Source organism: Microcaecilia unicolor, chromosome 7 (genome assembly GCF_901765095.1).
Source record: "Microcaecilia unicolor chromosome 7, aMicUni1.1, whole genome shotgun sequence".
NCBI classification, from domain to species: Eukaryota; Metazoa; Chordata; class Amphibia; order Gymnophiona; family Siphonopidae; genus Microcaecilia; species Microcaecilia unicolor.
In genome coordinates, this window is record NC_044037.1 from 100,773,790 (window position 1) to 100,794,794 (window position 21,005).

General features: G+C 43.8%; 1 protein-coding gene across 1 annotated transcript in view; it reads right to left on the bottom strand.

Moving 5' to 3' along the window:
* LOC115474170 (protein ADP-ribosylarginine hydrolase-like) overlaps positions 1–18,956 on the bottom strand; it is a 47,681-nt gene extending 28,725 nt beyond the window's left edge. Inside the window, exons 1-5 of the mRNA XM_030209518.1 lie at positions 18,683–18,956; positions 16,122–16,342; positions 7,457–7,555; positions 2,153–2,258; positions 1,431–1,510 (exon numbers count right to left, since the gene is read on the bottom strand). Coding sequence (XP_030065378.1) covers positions 1,431–1,510; positions 2,153–2,258; positions 7,457–7,555; positions 16,122–16,342; positions 18,683–18,696 — 520 coding nt within the window. The 5' untranslated portion in view covers positions 18,697–18,956. The remainder of the gene's footprint in view (positions 1–1,430; positions 1,511–2,152; positions 2,259–7,456; positions 7,556–16,121; positions 16,343–18,682) is intronic.
* Positions 18,957–21,005: the final 2,049 nt, after the last annotated feature.

The following is a 21,005-nucleotide window of genomic DNA, read 5'->3' on the forward strand; positions in this document are numbered from 1 at the left end:
CCTAGTTTACAACAGGTTATTCAGGGCTGTAAAGCTAGCTTGCTAGTCAGGTGCTTACCAGCAGTGTTCCCTCTAAGAAGAGGAATGAGACAGTGAGTGAACACTGACCCGAAGTGAGTGACGCTCCCGGTTTGTATGCGCTCACCTTAGAAGAAACACTGGTCAGAGTGAGCCGTCTCTTGATTGTGTGGTGAATTAAGAGAATGAGTGGTGTCTTACCGGTGATAAGAATGGGACAGCATGAGCTCACTCTTGTTTCTGAGTTATTTGAATGAACTGTGCTGTACCAATGGGGAATTGGAAAGAGTATGTTTTATCTGTTGATTGTGAAATGGTAGTGGTCAGTGTGTGAGCTCTCTCCCTCTCAGTTATCCATCGGATAACTGGGAATAAAAGGGCCTATTTACTAAGCTGCAGAATATGGTTTCAGCCATTAACAGAAGTAATTTTCCAATTAACTTGTATTATTTGGCCAAATAACTCACAGTATTATATTTTTATACTAAGCTGTAAAATGATATCAGGTGCAATACGACAAATGTAACGAGTACATCATATACAAACGCATGCAAATCATTTCATTATTATGCTAACAGGTAGCACAGTGCAAAAAAACAAACAAAGAAAAAAACTTCATGAGCCGTGCCACCCAAAGAAAGTTAGCTACTTTTCAAGAGATGAAGCTCATTTTTACCCAGATGCAATGCTTCAGGGACAAAGATCTTAAAAAACAAAGCCACAAGCCCCTGCTGAAATCTATCCCCTTCAGGTATCTAACCATTTCTACTCCCCAAATCCAGCAGCCACATGAATATTGGCAAGCCAGGTCCCTGACCTTAAATCCCACCCTCCCTCTAAAACCACATCCTCAACTTCCAAAACTCTAATCCTTCCAGCGACCACTCTCACATCTTACACTACACTTCCCAGTTTGACAGTTGTCTCCACTTGCTACTGACCCATCAGCCAGGCTTTCAGAATGACCTTTGGCTCCCCTCTATTCTACACACAAAGAAAAAAGTGGAGTGCAGGTCATTTTGAAGATAGCTGCCAGATGGGTAACGGGAGCAAGTGGGGTTTATTCCTGCCCCATTAAAAAGCCAAAAGAATAGTGGGTAAGCTGGGAGGGGAGAAGGTTAAGAGGTGTGTGACTGCTCCAGGGCAGGGAGCAGGGCAATTCTGGAAGCTTCTGGGACTCCGGCTTTTCACTATTTACGTGCCAGCTGGGTTGGAGGAGCAGCACCACAGAAGAATGCATTACCACAGTGACTCATTTCGACTTGGGGAAACTGGCAGAATTTAACATAGCAGTATACTCGGCACAGTTTTAACATACTCTGTGGGAACTAACTTGAAGTAAAATTGTACAAAATAAATTATTTTATTTCCAGTTGGTAAATAGACCCCAGAGTGAACTCACTCTGTCTTACCTGTGGGGTGATTATGGGTCATTCTTCCACTCTCTACACTTACTTGGATGAGATCTTGGAGATCTGAGGGGTGAGGATACCTGCAGACAGGCAGAAACTAAATAAATTATGTGAAAAAAAACCAACACACATACCCCATAAGCCCCCTGGAGGGAGGCATTATAAGTTTCAGCATTAAGAGACAGTCTTCCCAATTAGGTTTTTAGAATAGTAAAGTTCCTACCAAGACAGCAAGAGTACATGATAGAGAATGACACGGGGACCCACAGTAACCGTGGAGATGGGGACGGGGACAGAGCCCGTGAGGACGGGGACAAACTTTGTCCCCCTGTCACTTTCTACTCTGAAGCCCATTAATCAACTGGACTGTTATTTATGTTTGATTGATGCAGACAACAATATTTTTTCTATTTGTAATTTAAACACAATTACACAGCATATTGTTCCTTTTTATACTTTAATAAAAAGATTTAAATATAAAATCATGTGTTCGAGGCTTCTGCAGATGAGAACAGAGCCCATGGGGATGGGGATAGGAACAGAACCTGTGGGAACAGAGACAGAACCCACAGGAACGAGGCGGGGACAAATTTTATCCCCCCCCCCCCCCCCCCGTGTCATTCTCTAGTACGTGAGACAGAGAGAGAGAGAGAGAATGAATAGGACAACAGAAAAACAAAGACAGTGAACAAAGGACAGCAGGGAGAAACAGTGCTGCAGACCTGAGCCCGATGCACATGGACCTCATAGCTGCTCCACAGCCCGTAGCTTTGGGGTTAAATGGGATCCTGTAGCCACCAGTCTCTCCAGGCCTGAGCTGAGATGTACCTGCAAAACACACAGCTCTGAATAAACCCCCAATGTGCTAGCATACTTGTGTAAGTGTGCACACTGGTGTTATTACATATATGTGCCTACACATATGTATGTAGGTTTGTGTGTTATCGTGCAAGGATGTGTAGCAACAGATTCAGTGTCCCTATTATGTTCCGATAGTTAAAAAGCAGCTGAAGTGGAAAAACTGCTGAGATATTAAAAAAAAAACAAAAAACACCACCACCACAACAGAAATCAAAATAAACTGTTTAGAAAGAACCCAAAACAATTCTGCAGCATAAGTACAGAGAAAATAACACTAATTAAAGCTAAAACTGAAACAATTCTGGAGAAACTTACACAGTGATCCTGCAGAGTACACTGAAGAGCTGAAATGCCTACCCTACGTATGGAAGAATCTGGAATAGGCAAACATCATAGTTATGGAATGACCTGATGTAACCACATAAGAGACAGAAAATAGGATGAAAGGGTCCTGATCCAGATGGAATGACCAACGTTTGGCTCAATTAACATCACTGCACCAAGACCTGGTTGACTGCAAAAATCACACTATGATGGCTAATAACAGGCAGAACATTTTTTCCAAAGGAAGATCCAAGTAATGTTCCCAGAAACTACAAACTCAATTTGATACCTGCAATAGATGCTGATAGAATATATGAATATACTGACTAACATCAAGGCAATAGAACAGAAGGGTAATAAGAAGGGAGCATATGAAACCAAGGACCAATTAATGCTGAAGAAAATCATTATGGCCAGAACTAAGACAAGTAGAAATCTCAGTATAGCATGGATTGATTATAAGAAAGCCTTTGACAGCATTCACCTTCCTGGATAATAAAATGCCTTGAAATGTACAAAATAAACCTCTGACTGATCCAGTACATCAGGCTCATTATGAAAATGTTCCAAACCACACTCCACCTGACAGTTTGTCATTCCTAACATTAGAATCCAGTAAGGCATATTTCAAGAGACTCCTTGTCGCCACTTTTGGTTTGTTTGGCACTTAATCCACTGAGTTTTCTTATTAACTCTTTGGGCCATGGGTTTACCCAGAGATTACATCACACTTACTGTTTGTAGATGACCAGAAGCTCTACAATTCTAATGACAATTAGCGAAACAGCTCCAAGTGGTGAAAAACTTCTCAGATGATGTCAAGACTTTTGGACTGGACAAATGTGCTATGGCAACTCTTCGCAGAGAAAAGTTGAGCAAAACTAAAGTATCTTTCTGACTGATGACTTTGAGATAAAGGAATTTGAACAGGAAGGTGTATATAAATATCTAAGAGTGGAGGAAGGAGTGACAATCATGCATAAATCACTGAGAGAAAAGATCAGTAAAGCATATTATAGGAGACTATAACTGACATTAAAGAGTACAGTAACATCACAGAATAAGATAAGTCATGAATCATCTGATGATTCCCACACTCTCATTCAGCTTTGGAGTTGTGAACTGGACTCTTAAAAACCTTAAAAAACTGGATGTATGAACAGGAAAAACACCTCCATGGCCACAAGGTTATTTATTTGAATCAGTGTATGCCAAGACTGTATATTCCCCAAGCTCAAGCTGGAGGAGGAATGGGCCTCATAGAAATAGATTACACCTATTGAGCTATTATCATAGGCCTCCAGGCTTACTTAACTGTGCCATCAGATCCCAGGTGGTGTTGAAATATGAAAGTCAACATCCAGAACCCATCTCCATCATTAAACCAAGAGTCCTGATGAATAGAAGGAATGCGTGAGAATCCACTGGTACCAAAAAGGAAGAAAGCAACAGAATTTTTGAAGGAAAATAAACCCCTCTTTGTGGAATTAGATCAGCAAATGAGGAAAAACAAATAGCAACTGTATAAGAGTGGAGGAGTGGTCTAGTGGTCAGAGCTCCGGTCTTGATTTCCAGAGACGCCTAGGTCAAATCCCATTGCTGCTCCTTGTGGTCTTGGGCAAGTCACTTAACCCTCCACTGCCTCAAGTACAAAATTAGATTGTGAGTCCTCCAGGGACAGGGAAATACCCAGTGTACCTGAATGTAATTCACCTTGAGCTACTGCTGAAAAAGGTGCAAGCAAACTCCAAATAAATAATAATAAAAATAAATAAGTACAGCGAGAAATACAAAGTGTTACTCCAGGAACCATTTTTTGATCAAAACTGGACACATGAATGGTTAAGGAGAGATGAACTGAAACCTAAAGATAAATGACTGATCAGAGGACTGCAGACAAGATGGTTTACAGCAAGGATAGATAAAACTGGTACAACAGATGTCTGAAGATTCCATATGAAAGAGCTGAAAATGGTAACTCATCTTGTAGCTTGCTGTGAAGTTCTGAACATTTCCATAAAGAAAGGCACAACAAGGTGGTATGTCTCATTCATTAGTAACTTTGTAAACATTACAATATTGCTGTACTGAAAAAGCACTGGGATCATGACCCTAAGAGGATCATGGAGAATGAAGAAGTTATAATAACCTGGGACATCCCCATTCCAACCGATATAAAGCTAGATGCAAGGAAGCCTGACATAGTGGTAAAACAGAAACACCAGAGAGAGAGCGAGATGATTCTCATGTACCAAGAAATGCAGTAAAAGACTAAGGCCCAGATGCACTAAACGTTTTTCATCGTTAAATGAGCCCTTAAGGAAGAATTTCCTATCCTTTCCATGCACTAAAGCCTATTTTTCGACGGCAGTAGCAGCTAACGAAACTGGAATGCAAATGAGAAACTACCATTGAAATGTAGACAATTCGGAATGCACTAACCATACCGACGATAGCAACGATTCACTTACCACCAGAAATTTAACGTCAGCTCAGACCTGTCGTTAAAGCCTGAGCTGTCATCTCCCCACTGCCCCCTGCACGATGAAAAACCAAATTGCTGGCATGTTTTAAAAGAAAAGTGGCTCCCTGCTTCCCTGTGCCTAAAATAAAAAAGGAAACTAAATTAAAAAATGATCGGGAGGGGGCAAAGGCGCTCATCAGCAGCGTCCTGTATGGACGGCCTGACCTTGCCTTGCTTTGCTTGCCCCCCCCCCCCCCCCCCCGAAGTCCCCGCTGCTCCCCGCTGCTCCGTTTGTGAAATAAAAGCTCTTTAAAAATGAAACCTTTGCAGTTGCTGGGCTCCCCCTCCCTTCCTGTGTCTCTCTTCTTTAGTCGGCAATGCTCCACCTCCTGCCCTCCTCCACCTCTTATGTCTCCTCCGATGTCTCCTTTTTCTTCCAGTGTCCGCCCTCCTCTGACGTCAGCTATCTACATAGATAACTGACGTCAGAGGAGGGCGGACACAGGAAGAAAAAGCATGCTTTGCGCATGCTTTACGAGCCGATTACCGACGGGGATTAGTGCATCGTTCTTTCCAATACCGCACCAAACTTTTTGGGGCTGTGTTTTTGGAGCATGCTTCGTTATTTGAGATTCGGTAAAGGTTTTTACGTTTCTGATTTTTTTACGTTTGCTTGATGCATCTACCCCTAAGAATATGTGACAAAAAACAAATACAGTATATATCCCATTACTTTGGGTGCCACAGGTTTGATTAAAATCTGTGACCTTCTAAGGAATGCTTTTTATGCACAAGAAAAGTGATTTTGACTATATTGGTGACCAGGGATACATCTAGAAGAATATTAAGACTATACAGTCCATTAAACTTAATGCCTATGTTGTGAATTCAACTATTTAGTTGATAAAAGATTTGCATTTGGATAAGAGATTAGGATTTTTTTTGTTGTTGAAAGATTTTACTTGTAACGATTACTCTCTGTTTTTAAGGATTTTTCATTAGATTTTCACTGCTTTATATTGTACCTAAGAAATATATAATTTTGGACGGCATTTTACTGCTCCTGGAAATAGAAATTTGTGCCTTCTTTTGTACATGTATATATTCTTTTCTGTCAAATTACATACACTATTACTTCTCCAGAACTAATCCCACCCCAGGGATGCCTAAAACATGAGAATAAAATTCCACTCATTGAAAAACAATGCACAAAAATTTTACCTGCATCGAGTTTGAGCAATTTCAATTTTATCCAAGAAGTGGCTTTGAAAATAGCCTTGCTCATTTATATTGCTCTGTCTTCAATATTTTGCATGTCTATTGTTCTATCTGTAACTGCCTTGAGCAGTTACTGGAAAGAGAATCCAAATAATATATAAGCTTGCTCACCTGCAGATTGCTCTTCTTTTTTGTCCTTAACTGGGAAATAATGCCCAAGTCAACATACTGGTCAAGTCAAGAAACTTGCTACCACCTTCAACTAGATCAGAAACTGTATCAAAGCCCTGCTGTGTCTGTGTATTGGATAATCTTGCCTTTTCTTCTCCTGAACTTGACATAGACAAATTACTGCTCTATGAAAATATACCTACTTGTCTACCTTTTATGGTCCAGTTTAGTTCATGGTAGATAAGTATATACATTTCCTCACCTATGTTCACCCCTTCCCCTCTTTTTCCCTATCTTTCCTCCACTCATATTTTTATTACTAACTTCCACATATATTCAAGCATAGTTACAATTCTGTCGTGCTGGTAGGCTATTTCAAGTTCTCAGTAAGTATTTCCTTCCCTGTCTCTCTCAGTCTTCCCCCTTCCACATTCACTTCATGATAACACCTCCTTCCTGCGATTTAATAAAGCCATCTAAATACCTGAACAAGATTCTATCACAACCTTCTTTCCTTGCCATTTCTGAGTGTACTGTGCGTTTCTTAGACCTCTCTGTAGGCCTTGAGAGAATATATGTTTGTTTATCAATGTACATGTCAATATTATTCCATATAAATACCTGAATATAGTCAGACCACTGTTATTGTATATACATACTGGTGTCCATATATCCCTGGATTCTATATATGGTGCCCCTATATATATATATATATATATATATATATATATATATATACACACACACACATGACACAAGACCTCATATAAACAATCCATACCATACATGAGCCCTTCAGCAAGGAAACAATGGGAGAGAAGGTCTTACAAGACATGACCTATCTGCAACATGAAGTATGCAACATTACAGGACATCCTGATGGGTTTCTACATTGGATTAATGTCAAAGGCTTAAGAATTTGAAGAGGATGGTTATACTGAAGGGCTCAGAAGTTCACTTTCCCCAAACACAGAATACACCCTACTACCTAGTATGCTGGTGGGACCAGGTTTCCTTCCCTCCATGTCCTTCATAGCCTCCACGTATTTTGAAGCCAGTTCCTGCCAGAGACTCTCTTGCATCTTCCCTGTGAAAAGGAAAAAATATCATCAGATGCCACCAAGAGAGGAACACCTCCCCACAACATCTAGACGTTATAAAGAAAGAAACTTCTCCTCATAACATACAGAGACTGAAAGAGAAAAAGCACCCTTTTTTCAAAATATACAGACACCTTTACACATCTTTCCCTAGTGAGGGGGGAGGGACTCCCAAAGACATGATTGTGCAAGATTGGATTGTTGACTTCAGTGAGATCAAGGATGTCAGAGCAACAAGAAAGCTACGGCATGCAAGTCTACTCTGTCCTGTTATCATTCACCCTTCAGCCCTGGTAAAAGTACTTTACCCAAATAAAGAACCAAAATAGTGTTCTACATGAAATCCTTCCGTATTTAAAAAAAAAAAAAAAATGTTCAAAATGTAGAAAGTGAAAGCCAGAAATTCATATATGATATCAGCCTCACACAAGTGCAGCCTTACTTACAAAAATCATTCTGCCTGTAAACTTCCCGACTCATTTTAAACACGTGGCCAAATGGTTATTTGATTAGATGCCAGGCTTGAAAGAATTTCATTCAATAAGAGCTCTAACAAGGGTACATTACACAATTACAACATACATTCATTTCTAATATATATATTTATTTATTTTTACACGAAAGACTAAGGAAAACAGGAAATAAGCAGACCTGGCCTGTCCACTAGGCAGGTGCCTAGAGCAGCATAATTTATGGCTGGCACAGGCATGTAGGTCTCCAGCATCCCTCTTCTTCCTTCCTGCATCCTGAGGTGTTTGGCATTTTACCTCCCTTCTGATGTGGAAGTGGCATTGTAATCAACATCTATAGCAGACACATTGTTGCCAGCGCAGTGCCTTGAGAATCTGCATACGTTCAAGGCCTGTTGGATCTCTGCCTCCTGTTGTAAGGTACGGCAACCGGGCATTGGTGGGCGTCATTAGAAAGATTTAGGGTTTTTTTTAGTTGGGGGAAAGGGGGTTGGGTAGAGAGGAGGGAGGGGGGCCACTAGAGTACCAGGGAAAATGCTTTGATCTGTGGGAAGAGGGGTTAGGTCGGGGAGATGGGGAGCCAATGAAAGGGATCTAAGACAGGTGGCAGAGAGGGGCTGCTGGTAGACACCCACTCCTCTCAACCAACCCTTCTATGCTGCCCTGGACCTGGCAAAATTTTTCCCTAGTTGGCCACATGTCCAAAACCACCTTTTTTTATTTTTTTTTAATTTTGCTAATCATCGCATTTGCATTCATTTTAATGCGGTGTGCAGTCAGGGCTTCCACATGAGTTGCGACTCCCATGCTGAAACCCTTTGTGCATTGCGAACCTGTGGTTACCGCATGGGAAGATTTCTGCATTTTTATTTATTTATTTATTGCATTTGTATCCCACATTTTCCCACCATATGGCAGGTTCAATGTGGCTTACATATTGCTAAAAAAGGCGGTTACAAAATTTAGATTTGTAGAAGTCTAGTACATAATACTGAAGTACAATAAATGCTTAGGTTCATATATTAGCATATTGTGAGAGAGGTTAATATTATTGTTTTCCATTTCTGAACTTTTCATGATGTATGGTGGTGTGGGATTAGGCAGATCCAGGGGCTTGAAAAGATGTGTTTTCAGGTTTTTTCTAAATCGTAGGTAGTTTTCTATGAGTTTCAGGTCTTTGGGTAATGATTTGGCACCAAAGTTTGGTAGAATTAACACACTCCATCCCAGCACTATTCAAATAATGCCAAGAAACAGTTTTCAGACCGCTGAAAACTCACAAATATTGCCCAGATCTGTATGGCAGCTGCCATGATCCAGATAAGTGCTTTTGAATATCGAGCTATGGGCTCCCAGTACTAGTTCCAGTAGTGCACAAATCCTCATGCAAACATTTTCATGTGCATGTTCTCATGTACTTTCTAAAATGTACAAGTACACAGGAACTTTGTCCCAGCTCCACCCAAAACAACACCCCTAGGAATGCTTACATGCAGTCCATATTATTATTATTACATTTGTATCCCACATTTTCCCACCTGTTTGCAGGCTCAATGTGGCTTACATAGTACCGTAAAGGTGTTCATCAAGTCCAGCAGATAGACAGTTACATAGTAATGTTGTGGTAAAGCAGGTGCTCTCTTTTATTTATTAGGATTTATTTACCACCTTTTTGAAGTCAAATATAAGCAATAGACAATTACAGCAGTAAAAATATTCAAATAAAAGTATGAAATAGTATTTTACATTACAATGTCAACACAAATACGTGACAAAACATTTTAACAGACAGCACAGGGTGTAAACAAAGAGAGTAACAGGAGTAAGAAAGTGTATGTGTGTGTATGTGCGCGTGCTATGTCTTCATTACAGGCCTGGTTGAACAGCCAAGCTTTCACCTGCTTCCTGAAGTAGAGGAAGTCTTGTGTTATGCAAAGCCTTTCAGGCAGTGGCGTATCTAGGTGAGGCCAGGGGGCCTAGGCCCCTGGTTGTCTGGCGGGGGTCCCCAACCCCCACAAACTGAAGACTTTGTCCAGTGCTGGTCTGCGGCGGCACCACCACCACATTGCCTACCCTCTCTTCCCCTCACGTCGGGCACGCTCCTTTTAACAATTCCAAATAGACATGAAAGCCTTACTTCCCTTTGGGGAGTTCCTAACAGCCCTCACCTCCCATAACATAAGAGAATGAAAAATATTTCTCCAGTACCAAAAAGAAGGAGGCTCCTCCTGCATCCAATGCTTAAGTATTCACTTCTTCCCCAATGCATAAGCTTTACTCAGTAATATGTGCAAATTTTTATCTGAGATCCCATATGCCTCCCATTAAAGTAATAAGCACAGATTTTTATCCGAGATCCTATATGCCTCCCATTAAGTACATACGTAATGCCACACTGGGAAAAGACCAAGGGTCCATCGAGCCCAGCATCCTATCCACTACAGAGGCCAATCCAGGCCAAGGGCAGCTGGCAAGCTTCCCAAACGTACAAACATTCTATACGTTATTCCTGGAATTGTGGATTTTTCCCAAGTCCATTTAGTAGTGGTTTATGGACTTGTCCTTTAGGAAACTGTCTAACCCCTTTTTAAACTCTGCCAAGCTAACCGCCTTCACCATGTTCTCCGGCAACGAATTCCAGAGTTTAATTACGCGTTGGGTGAAGAAACATTTTCTCCGATTTGTTTTAAATTTACTACACTGTAGTTTCATCGCATGCCCCCTAGGCCTAGTATTTTTGGAAAGCATGAACAGATGCTTCACATCCACCTGTTCCACTCCACTCATTATTTTATATACCTCTATCATGTCTCCCTTCAGAACTCTCTTCCAGGAAAAGTCTACACAATGACCAAAAAGAATCCCTACGAATCGATGGAGCGAACTTAGGGAAAAACTTTATTAGAAAGTGTTTTTTTCACAGTAGAGGTGTTATTTCAATACTGCTATTGCAGTTTTCTGGGATGTTAACCCCTTTGTAGAATACCAGGTCTAGTATGTGACCCTTTGCATGGGTTGGAGAATTGATCACCTGTGTGAATCCTAGTACTGTCATCGTGTCCAGGAAGACAGCTGTGGTGGTATCTGTGGTTTTGATGTGTAGATTGAAATCTACCAAGATCACCCTCAGGGTCACTTGTGTAATCAGATCAAGGAATTCTTGCAGAGCTGCTGTGTTATGAGGTGTTTGATATACCATGAGCAGCCAAATTTTTCTCTCCTCTTCTAGATGGATTACAAGAGATTCTGATTAATTTAGCTGGGAAATGGCAATTTTGCGCAGTTTGATTGTATCCCAAAATCAAGACTGCTACCTCTCCACTTCATCTTCTTGGTCTTGGATGATGTTGGATGTTGCAACCTGCCAAGTATAGTTCAGCCAGTGGTAAAACTCCCATTTTTCATCTAGACAGGTTTCATTTATTCCTAAAATGTCAAGATGCTGTTCATGGATGACATCATGGATCACTGAAGATTTCTTAGCAGTTGATCTTGCATTAACCAGTCCTATAGTTCCAAAGAGTGGTCTGGGTGTAGCTTTGGTATGGCAGCTGGGTAAGCCTTTGTCCCTTGTCATTTTAAGCCTTTTTTTTTTTTAACTGTTACTTTTATTTATGTGTAGTTCTTATGCCCAGATGATCGAAAGCCCCATGCTGTTCCAAACAGCGCTCTAAAAAATAGCACTGGAAGAACACGAGGCCTTACCGCCCACATGATCAGAGATAATAGCACGCTGCACGCTATTATTTCTGATCATAGGGTAAAGTGCGGGAGGATTGTGCCTGTGCATGCTCTCAGGCACAATCCTCCCGCACTTGAAAGGTCTTGGCTGTCAAAAGCCCAGACCTATCAAATACAGGGGCTGGAGGTCCGTGGAACCACCAGGCCCCAAACAGCTTGGCCCTGTGCCCCCACCCCCAGCCAGTGACACATGGGGGCTGGAAGTCCAGAAGACCTCCAGTCTCCACGACCAAAGTTCAGGGGGGCTGGTTGGACTGGATGTCCACCGGACCTCTAGTCGGGATTCTGCATCTGCGGGGGGGGGGGGGGGGGGGGGGGTTGAATGGGGGGCCTGCAAGCATGCAAATGCATGCTGGACAGGGCTCACCATTCCTCCCCAATGGTCTGCAAACCTTAACACCAGCTCCAAGCTGGCTTAGAGTTTGCTGCGGACAGTGCGCCAATGTTTGGTGCACTGCTCGCTGATCACTGGGGAGGAATATGCTTAGCATGTATTTGCATGCTACTTGCGCCAAGAGCCCTGTTTAGCATGTATTTGTATGCTACTTGTGATCAGAGTCCATGAACACGTTGTTTCACATGCTCGGGGGTTCTGATCATGGGGCGGTAGTAAACACAAGCGCTAGTACAGCAACTAATAGCCTCCAGTGCCCACACTTGCTTCTGATCATCTGCCCATCAGTTATTCATTTATTAATTTGATTATTTATACAGTTATGGAGTTATTTCTAAAAGAGATGTTTTTTTGTATGTAACTCTCTCGGTTTTGCATTTGGTTTTACATACATTTATATGTGTGTTTTTGTTGGGCATAGATGTTCAAATCTCTGGGAGTTTTTGGATTTTAAATAAAGACGGTTTGCCTTCTTATCACGTCTGCCTCTTCCTTTTATCCTTTTGGTGGACCGTTTACCTTGTTGTTTTCTCTCTCTTCCCTCAGGCTAGGCTTATAGTTTATTAAAACTTACTATACTGCTCTAACTGCCATGGCAGAGCAGAGCAGTGTACAATCTAAAGATTTAGAAAGGAAAAGAACTCCATTAACGACAGGAAAGGTGCACATTCATTCTAATAAAGAGAGAGGATAGAGGAGCAGAACACGATAGCTCAACACTGTCCTGGGGGCACCCTGGTCAGTCAGGTGGTGGGGGCATGTGCAAAGACTCTTGCATAGACATGTTTCTGTGTAAGGTTCCTTAGGGAACTTCCGACTACTTGATTCCCAGGAAGGGCGTAGCCAGATGGCTAATTTTGGGTGGGCCTGAGCCCAAGGTGGATGGGCATGGAATTTGTCTCCTCCCCCTCCCCGGCTCTACTCTCCACCCTTTCCCACCTGCCAACCCAAAATATTAAATACTTGAGATGGTAAGGATCTCCAAACCCCACCAGCTGGGCCAATGTCAGCGTCAGCTCGAGGCAAGTGCTGCCTGCCAGCTGCTCTTTGGAAGAGTGCTGGCTGTCCAAGGAGGAAATTTTAGGTTGGCAAGGTTTAGGGATCCCAGTCAGCCACAGTAACTGCCACAATTTTGGGAGGGCCTGAGTCCAAGATGGGTGGGCTCTGGCCCACCCAGGCCCACCTGTAGCTACGCCACTGGCCCAGGAGCATGTCGGAAGATGGCACTGAAGAGACAAATGAGCCAGATGGGGAGCCACAGTTGTCCCATTGGGAAGCCTCCTATCATAGGCGGCAGGTTATGCATGTTTGGTCACCAGACTGCAGGAACAAACCAAGACATGGCTGATTATTGGTGACAAACTCCAGATGATGCTTGATGAGCAGAGAGTGCATACCCAAGTAAGTAGCCTGCAGGTGCTGCACACCATACAGCACGAGAGCCAGAACGCAGGCATAACATCTGGCAGCAGCTTCTAGGGGTATGGAGAGACCTGCAGGCATACACTGAGGCACTGTCCAGCACACTGCCCACCCAGAAGGTGCCTGATCCTCCCACTGTCACCAGTGAGATCAACATTCCCACAACACCACCCTCTGCACCAGCATAAGGTGGCAAAAGTGCCCAGAGCAACCAGGGCATCAGCACAATTACCTCAACTTCTACACCTGACCCCTCATCGAAGCGGCCATGGTATGGACTCCCCAGATCCTGGCTCAGTGGGTCTAGTATGAGGCCAAGTACCTCAGGACTAGCCCACAGTGCAGTGCTGCTGTACCCAGCAGAATGTCGGAAAGTGGCCTGAATTTCATGCTGCAACAGAGGCTGCAGGGTGCAGTGAGGACTCCTCCCAGAGGCCAGGACCATCACCAGCAGAAAGAGGGAGGGATGGGAGAGGTGGCTGCTGGAGGGAACATGGGAAGGGGAGGGGATGTTTGTGCTGTGAGCTACATAATTTGCATGTGATGGTAGTGTTGCCAGGGGGAGGGTGAGGGTGTGTAAGATGGTGTGTGGTGGTGGTGGTGGTGGTGGTTAGGATATTGCGAGCACTAATAAAAATTGTGCGCTTGCCTTTATTGAAAATGTCTCTCTATGAGTTGTTTGTCTGGCGCGGACACCCAGCTGGTGTGGAGACTAATCAGCTCTGTGTGGAGGAGGGAGGGATGTCATTATTGGCTGGTATAGGCACCTTCTGGAGTGCGAGTAATGGGTGTAGGCTCTGGGGGCATCTTGGTGGAAGGAGTTGGTGACCTTGGGAGATTTTTGGAAGGGAATGGGGGGAATCCCAGTGTACTGCTTACTTAGGAGCCAGCTGACGGTGATCTCCCCTCGGTCAAACCTATAGTAGGTTCGAGTGGTGTTCTATATATGTGTCATTGCAACACACATCCTCAATCTCCCCCTGGGCATCACACACACACTGCATGTTCATGGAGCGATAGGATTTTCTAATTCTATAGGTGCCCTCATGTGCCCGGGGGGGTGGGGGGGGGGGGGGGGAGTGTGACGTGTGTGCAGTCAATGACACCTATGACCAAGGAGAAGTAGTCTATAGAATAGAACTGAGTCATATTATTCTGGAGGGCCTGGGTGGTAGTGGGGGAGGTGATATACTGTGAGGTGTGGGTAAGGAAGGTATTGAGGAATTAGGAAAGACAGTTGGAGATGGTGAAGGGCTGGGTGAAGCCTGCATTGGAGGGAAGATGTGACCTTAAGGTGGACTGGCAATGGAGTGGCCTAGTGGTTAGGGTGGTGGACTTTGGTCCTGGGGAACTGAGGAACTGAGTTCAATTCCCACTTCAGGCACAGGCAGCTCCTTGTGACTCTGGGCAAGTCACTTAACCCTCCATTGCCCCATGTAAGCCGCATTGAGCCTGCCATGAGTGGGAAAGCGCGGGGTACAAATGTAACAAAAATAAAAAAAATTATTCCTGCATGTCCTGGCCTGGAGGTAGGGTTGTAGTAGCTGACAGAGGTGCTGTATGGCAGCCCTATCAAAGCGGTACCTAGTAAGGAACTCCTAGTCAATAAGGTCCAGGAACTGGGTCCTGGGCCTAAATACTCTCTGAAAGGGGTATCTCCTCCTAACCCTCCCCTCCAAACTGTCAGCCTCAGCCACATCCAACAAAGCATCACCCACAATAGCATTTAGCACATCCATGGTTAATATGCAGGTGTCCCACCACCACCAAATGTGTAACCCACTAACCCCAGTGACACCACTGTGCATACCTCCACCACCACCAAGACAGCCCCTGCCAGAGGACAGACAGCAGCAGCAGAAGCGGGCAGACCAGGACGATGATGACATCCCTCCCTCCCCCACACAGAGCTGAATAGTCTCCACACCAGCTGGGCGTCCGCACCAGACGGACACTCACAGAAGGACATTTTCAATAAAAGGGAAGTGCACAATTTTTATTAATCCTCACAATATCCTAAACCCACCACCCCTCCCCCACCACTATCATACACCCCCACCCTCCCCATGTCCCCTCCAGTGGACACTTCTCCCATCCCCCCTCAAGCCGCTGGTGATGGTCCTAGCCAAGGCTATAAAGGTGAAAACCTAAACATAAAATTTTGTCATCTACCCAGAACTACATACCCAAGGGAAATATACAAAAACTATGCTCTACACCTTACAGATAAGGAATAACTGAAGAGCTAGATCTGCTTTGTGACTTAACTTTCTTTCTTCAACTTACACTGAAATCATATCCAATCTTCCTATAAATAAAGCCATCTTATCCATCGGTTGAAGGGGGGGGGGGGTCTTATTTCTTTGTACTTTGTTCTAATGAAAATACAAACCCCGAGACACAAATTGTATTCTCTTGTTACTATGTAAGCCGCATTGAGCCTGCGATGAGCGGGAAAGCGCGAGGTACAAATGTAATAAATAAATAAATTACCTTGCAAAAGTATTAAAACTGCACTGCATGTACCTGTGACCAGGGCTTCTGCTGTGGCTAGTTGCAACACAGTATCATCACTGACTGGCCAGTCTGGGAGCTGTGCCTGGATCTGCTTCAGCCCCCCCAGCTCACACAGCTCCTGCAGAATCTGTGGCCCAGATTCACAGTATTCCCAGCGCTGGTTCCGGTAACCCAACGCATCTCCAGCAGCACTCAGCAGCATGGCAGCTCGGTATGTTTCCCGTGAAGGGCTGCATGAGAGACAAACTGTTACTATGTATATAGTGCTCTCATCAATTACGAGATATAATTCATTATGGATATCCTGAAAACTCAATTAGCTGGCTGTGTTTTGAGGACTGCATTGAGAACCTACACAAAATGGATACCAAACGCGAAACTTATGAAAAAAAAATCTAATTTTACTATATTAGAAAAAAATTTAAAAATTGAACATTTTAAATGCTCTTTTTCAGGGAAAGAGGCCTTTATAAGGGGAATGGCTGCTATTGAGCAAGTTCAGCAAAATGCCCAAGGCACCCTGCCTCCATCACTCGCCATCCCGCACTTGGCATCTATCTAGCCCTCCCCTGGTTCTCCAAATGCTGTAAAATGTTGCGGCAGAGGAAGCCCCCAAAACTGCCTCTTTCCGGCCAGCAGAGCCCTTCTTTTGTGCATTACACCCACAGGAAGTTGCATCAGAGAGGTGAGATATGCAGATGAAAGGCAGCTTTCACTGCTGCCTCTGCCAGCAATGTGCTGCAGCATTTAATGGATCAGCCCGGGGGGGGGGGGGGGGGGGGAGGAAAATGGAGAGAGATGCTGGACCTACATAAGTATTGCCATACTGGGAAAGACCAAAGGTCCATCGAGCCCAGCATCCTGTTTCCAACAGTGGCCAATCCAGGTCACAAATACCCAGCAAGATCCCAAAAATGTACAAAACATTTTATACTGCTTATCCCAGAAATAGTGGATTTTCCCCAAGTCCATTTAATAACGGTCTATGGACTTTTCCTTTAGGAAGCCGTCCAAGCCTTTTTTAAACTCCGCTAAGCTAACTGCCTTTACCACATTCTGGGGCAGAGGGGATGGTGTTAAGAAGCCAGACCCGGCAGGGAAGGGGGAAACATACTGGATTTGGGAAGAGAGACCTGCAGCAAAGCAAAGGGGGAAGAGAGCGGGAGAAGAGAGACAGCAGATGCTGGACTAGTGGGGAAGCAGAGGGAAGGAGAGAGAGAGATGCAAAACCAGGAAGGGTGGAGGGGGTCAGGGGTTTGGGTGCAGGAGGAAGGGAAGAGAAAGAACAGAATCAAGGCACGTGATGGGACAGAGACACTGAAGAGATACTGGCAGTGGAAGGAGCATAGGGACAGGGATACAGATTGAGAGGGGTATGCTGTCCTCAGCAAGATAGGGACACAGAGGAGAGGACACATTTTTTTACCGTGGCTGGGAAAAAGGCCTTTTTAATAACATAGTAACTAGCATACCCCTCTCAATCTGTATCCCTGTCCCTATACTCCTTACCTGTTAATTCTTCTACAATGGTTGCAACTAGCAGGGTAAAACATGAGAGACATGTTCAGAAAGAAGTGCCTGTTGCTCAGGAGCCTTTATCTGAGGTCTCTCCTTGTTGCTGGAAACAAGTGCTGGTCTAGACTGGAGCATCAGACCACAGTAACCTCCACATGGCACACCAGTATGACACACCATTTCAGAAGCTCCTGTCCCCCCTGGACCAGGCATACGTGCAAGAGTTTGCTTACACACAGCTCTTGTATGCAAGCCCCTAGTGGAGGAGTGGACTAGGGTCTTGCAATCCAGAGGTGGCCGGTTCAAATCCCACTGCTGCTCCTTGTGATCTTGGGCAAGTCACTCCATTGCCTCAGGTACAAACTTAAGATTGTGAGCCCTCCTGGGACAGAGAAATATCCAGCATACCTGAATGTAACTCACTTTGAGCTACTACTGAAAAAGGTGTGAGCAAAATCTAAATAAATCCTGGCACTTATTTTCCTAATGCTTGATGCCAACAGCCTGCATATCATTTGCATACTATTAGCGTTGAGCATGATTAAGTTATTTTTAGGTGCTGTTGTGGCCGTATTTTACAGAGCTGTTCTGTACAGGGGCGGAGTTTTCACCTCCTCCTCCTTCAGTGGTTGCAGAGAAGGGTGGCAAAACTCCTAGCACTCTTACTATACAAATGTATTTTTATGTAATGCTGCTAGTATATATAAGGCCCAAAACGTATAATTATTTATGATATGCATGGTAAACAAGCCATCATTTTTATTGCCCTCACAGGGTCAGCAACTCTACATGAGGCACAAATTGTTGTCACATCACATGGCTCTGACCATGCACAACACTGAATGAAATAATATTAACGTCATGTAGTGCTATATGCAACACTGTAAACAAAACGTATATTTTATTACTGTACAAGGCTGAGCAGGTCCGCACCGTTACAGAACATGTAATTCCTTCCAAGCAGCACTGAAATGCTAGGATTGTTTCTGGGAGGTGGCGGGGGCTAGTGAAGGCAGGCCCAAAATGGCTCTGAATCGGGAAGGAAGGCTACTCACATCAGGGTCTCCATAGCAGGCGGCCTCTGCGTTCCCTTCCCCAACCCGTGAGAGGCCACTTGGTCGCCTCCGAGCCGCTCGCGCTTTCTGGGTAAACAGTGGCCGTGCTGCTGCTGTCTCAGCACTTTGCCTTACTAAATAAAGCTTTGTGTTTCTTCCAAAGTCGAGCAACAGCTGTGAAAGAGGCGGGGAGGGGAGTTACACACCGCCCCCTGGTAAAAGAAAGGTGAGGAGGAGTCTGGCCAGGGTTATAATTTATAAGCCTTTTTTTAATTGCAGAAAAAATGTCGCTAGGGTTATCAGGTGGCTTTGGACTGGTCCCTTTCGGTACTGGCCCTCCCCCTTTTCTTACAGGAAGGAAGCTGTAATTCTCATTTCTTATTTGTATTCCCTAAGTCCCTGCATGCATTGCAATGCAATAAACGTGGGAGTACGACCAAGGATACCAGAAACTGGAAGATGTTCTTAAATAAAAAACTTTATTAAAGGTTTGAAGACTCGACACGTCGTGTTTCGGCCGTCAGGCCTGCATCAGGAGTCTATAAAAAGTACATTTATATATATGTATGATAAAAAAGAACAGAAAAAAAGAACAGAAAAAATTTTTATCTACAGAAAAAGTTAAAACAATAAATGTAATAAATTATATGAACTCATAGACTTTATGTGGCAAAATTGCCACATAAAGTCTATGAGTTCATATAATTTATTACATTTATTGTTTTAACTTTTTCTGTAGATAAAAATTTTTTCTGTTCTTTTTTTCTGTTCTTTTTTATCATACATATCATATATAAATGTACTTTTTATAGACTCCTGATGCAGGCCTGACGGCCGAAACACGACGTGTCGAGTCTTCAAACCTTTAATAAAGTTTTTTATTTAAGAACATCTTCCAGTTTCTGGTATCCTTGGTCGTACTCCCACTTTTTACAAATCATTGTTTTTACCGTGGGGTGCTTGAGTTTTCCGCTTGCTGGTGGATCTTCTCTCACAATGCAATAAACGTAGCATATTGGATCAATTCTGGCTCCAGTTGGCTACTCTCTAAAGCACAGCCCACTGGCTTGTAATGCATTCTGGTAAGTATGGTGACACTGACATGACACAATTTGAAAAACGAGTGTAGTCAAACCTTTCCACCGCCCAGATTTTTTTTTTTTCTCCTGTTGTTGGTTTCTCTAAAAATGTGTTCTAAACACCACCTTTAGATACTACTGAAAAAGTTAAGTACACTGGGTATGACCCTGTCCCAAGAAGGCTTACAATCAAAATGGCAGATGTAGAAAAGCCATTTAGTAGAGACAGCTCAACATGCAGCTTTTACCACAAAAGAAACAACAATAAAATGAGCCCTCATTCTAAACCAAGAATGGGCACCCACTGGTCCCCAGATCCAACACCTCTGATTAAAAAAAAAATTCTCTGGTATTTGGACCCCCCCCCCCCCCCCCATACCCACAGTGTCAAGTGTCACAGGCAGGAACAGTGAGCCTGTTTCAAAGGGGTAGGGGTCTTGAGGGCCTGTGGGTGAGGGGGTTAGGGACACACTAGACACCAGGGATTTTTTTTTTTTAAATATCAGGGGCAAGCAGCTGCTAGACTCAGGGATGTTTGGGGGAGGGGGTGTTGGTGATCAGATGATATTTGCTTTTCTGCCCCATGTAGTGAGGAAGCCAACCCTTATACACTGCCTCAGACCTGACCATAATTATCTCACATTGTGCTCCCTTCACAAATTCTCTCTGCATCTGGGAAGAATAGCTAATATCCAACCTATCATTGATTTAAATATGTTGTGTGCTGATGTTCACCATGCGAGCTAACTCCCATTCCTGATCCATTTCTGCATCATTGGTCAGTGAACACACATTGCTACCTGCAGTAGTTTTCTGTATTGGCCCTTATTGCAAAGTAAAGGTATGGAGCAAGGATCATGTTGCCACTTTGCAGGTGGTACCAAGCGACGCAGACATTAACAGGGCTTTCCATATCATCATGCTGATCAATCCATAGACTGGTGGGTTGTGTCCATCTACCAGCAGGTGGAGATAGAGAGCAAACTTTGCCTCCCTATGTGGTCATGTGCTGCCGGAAACTCCTCAGTATGTTCTCTATCTCAGCAGGTGGTGGTCACACACAGCAGCAGCTCTGGCTAGGCCTCCAAGCCTAATTTTTAGGTTTTGTTGAGTGCCTGGGGTTGAGGGCTCTTCTTGAGTAAGTGCAAACCTGGTGGCGCCAGGTCCCTCCTTTTCTCCCCCCTCCCACTGGCTCCGTTTAAAAAAAAAAAAAAAAAAAATTTTGAACGTCCTTAAAGGCGTTT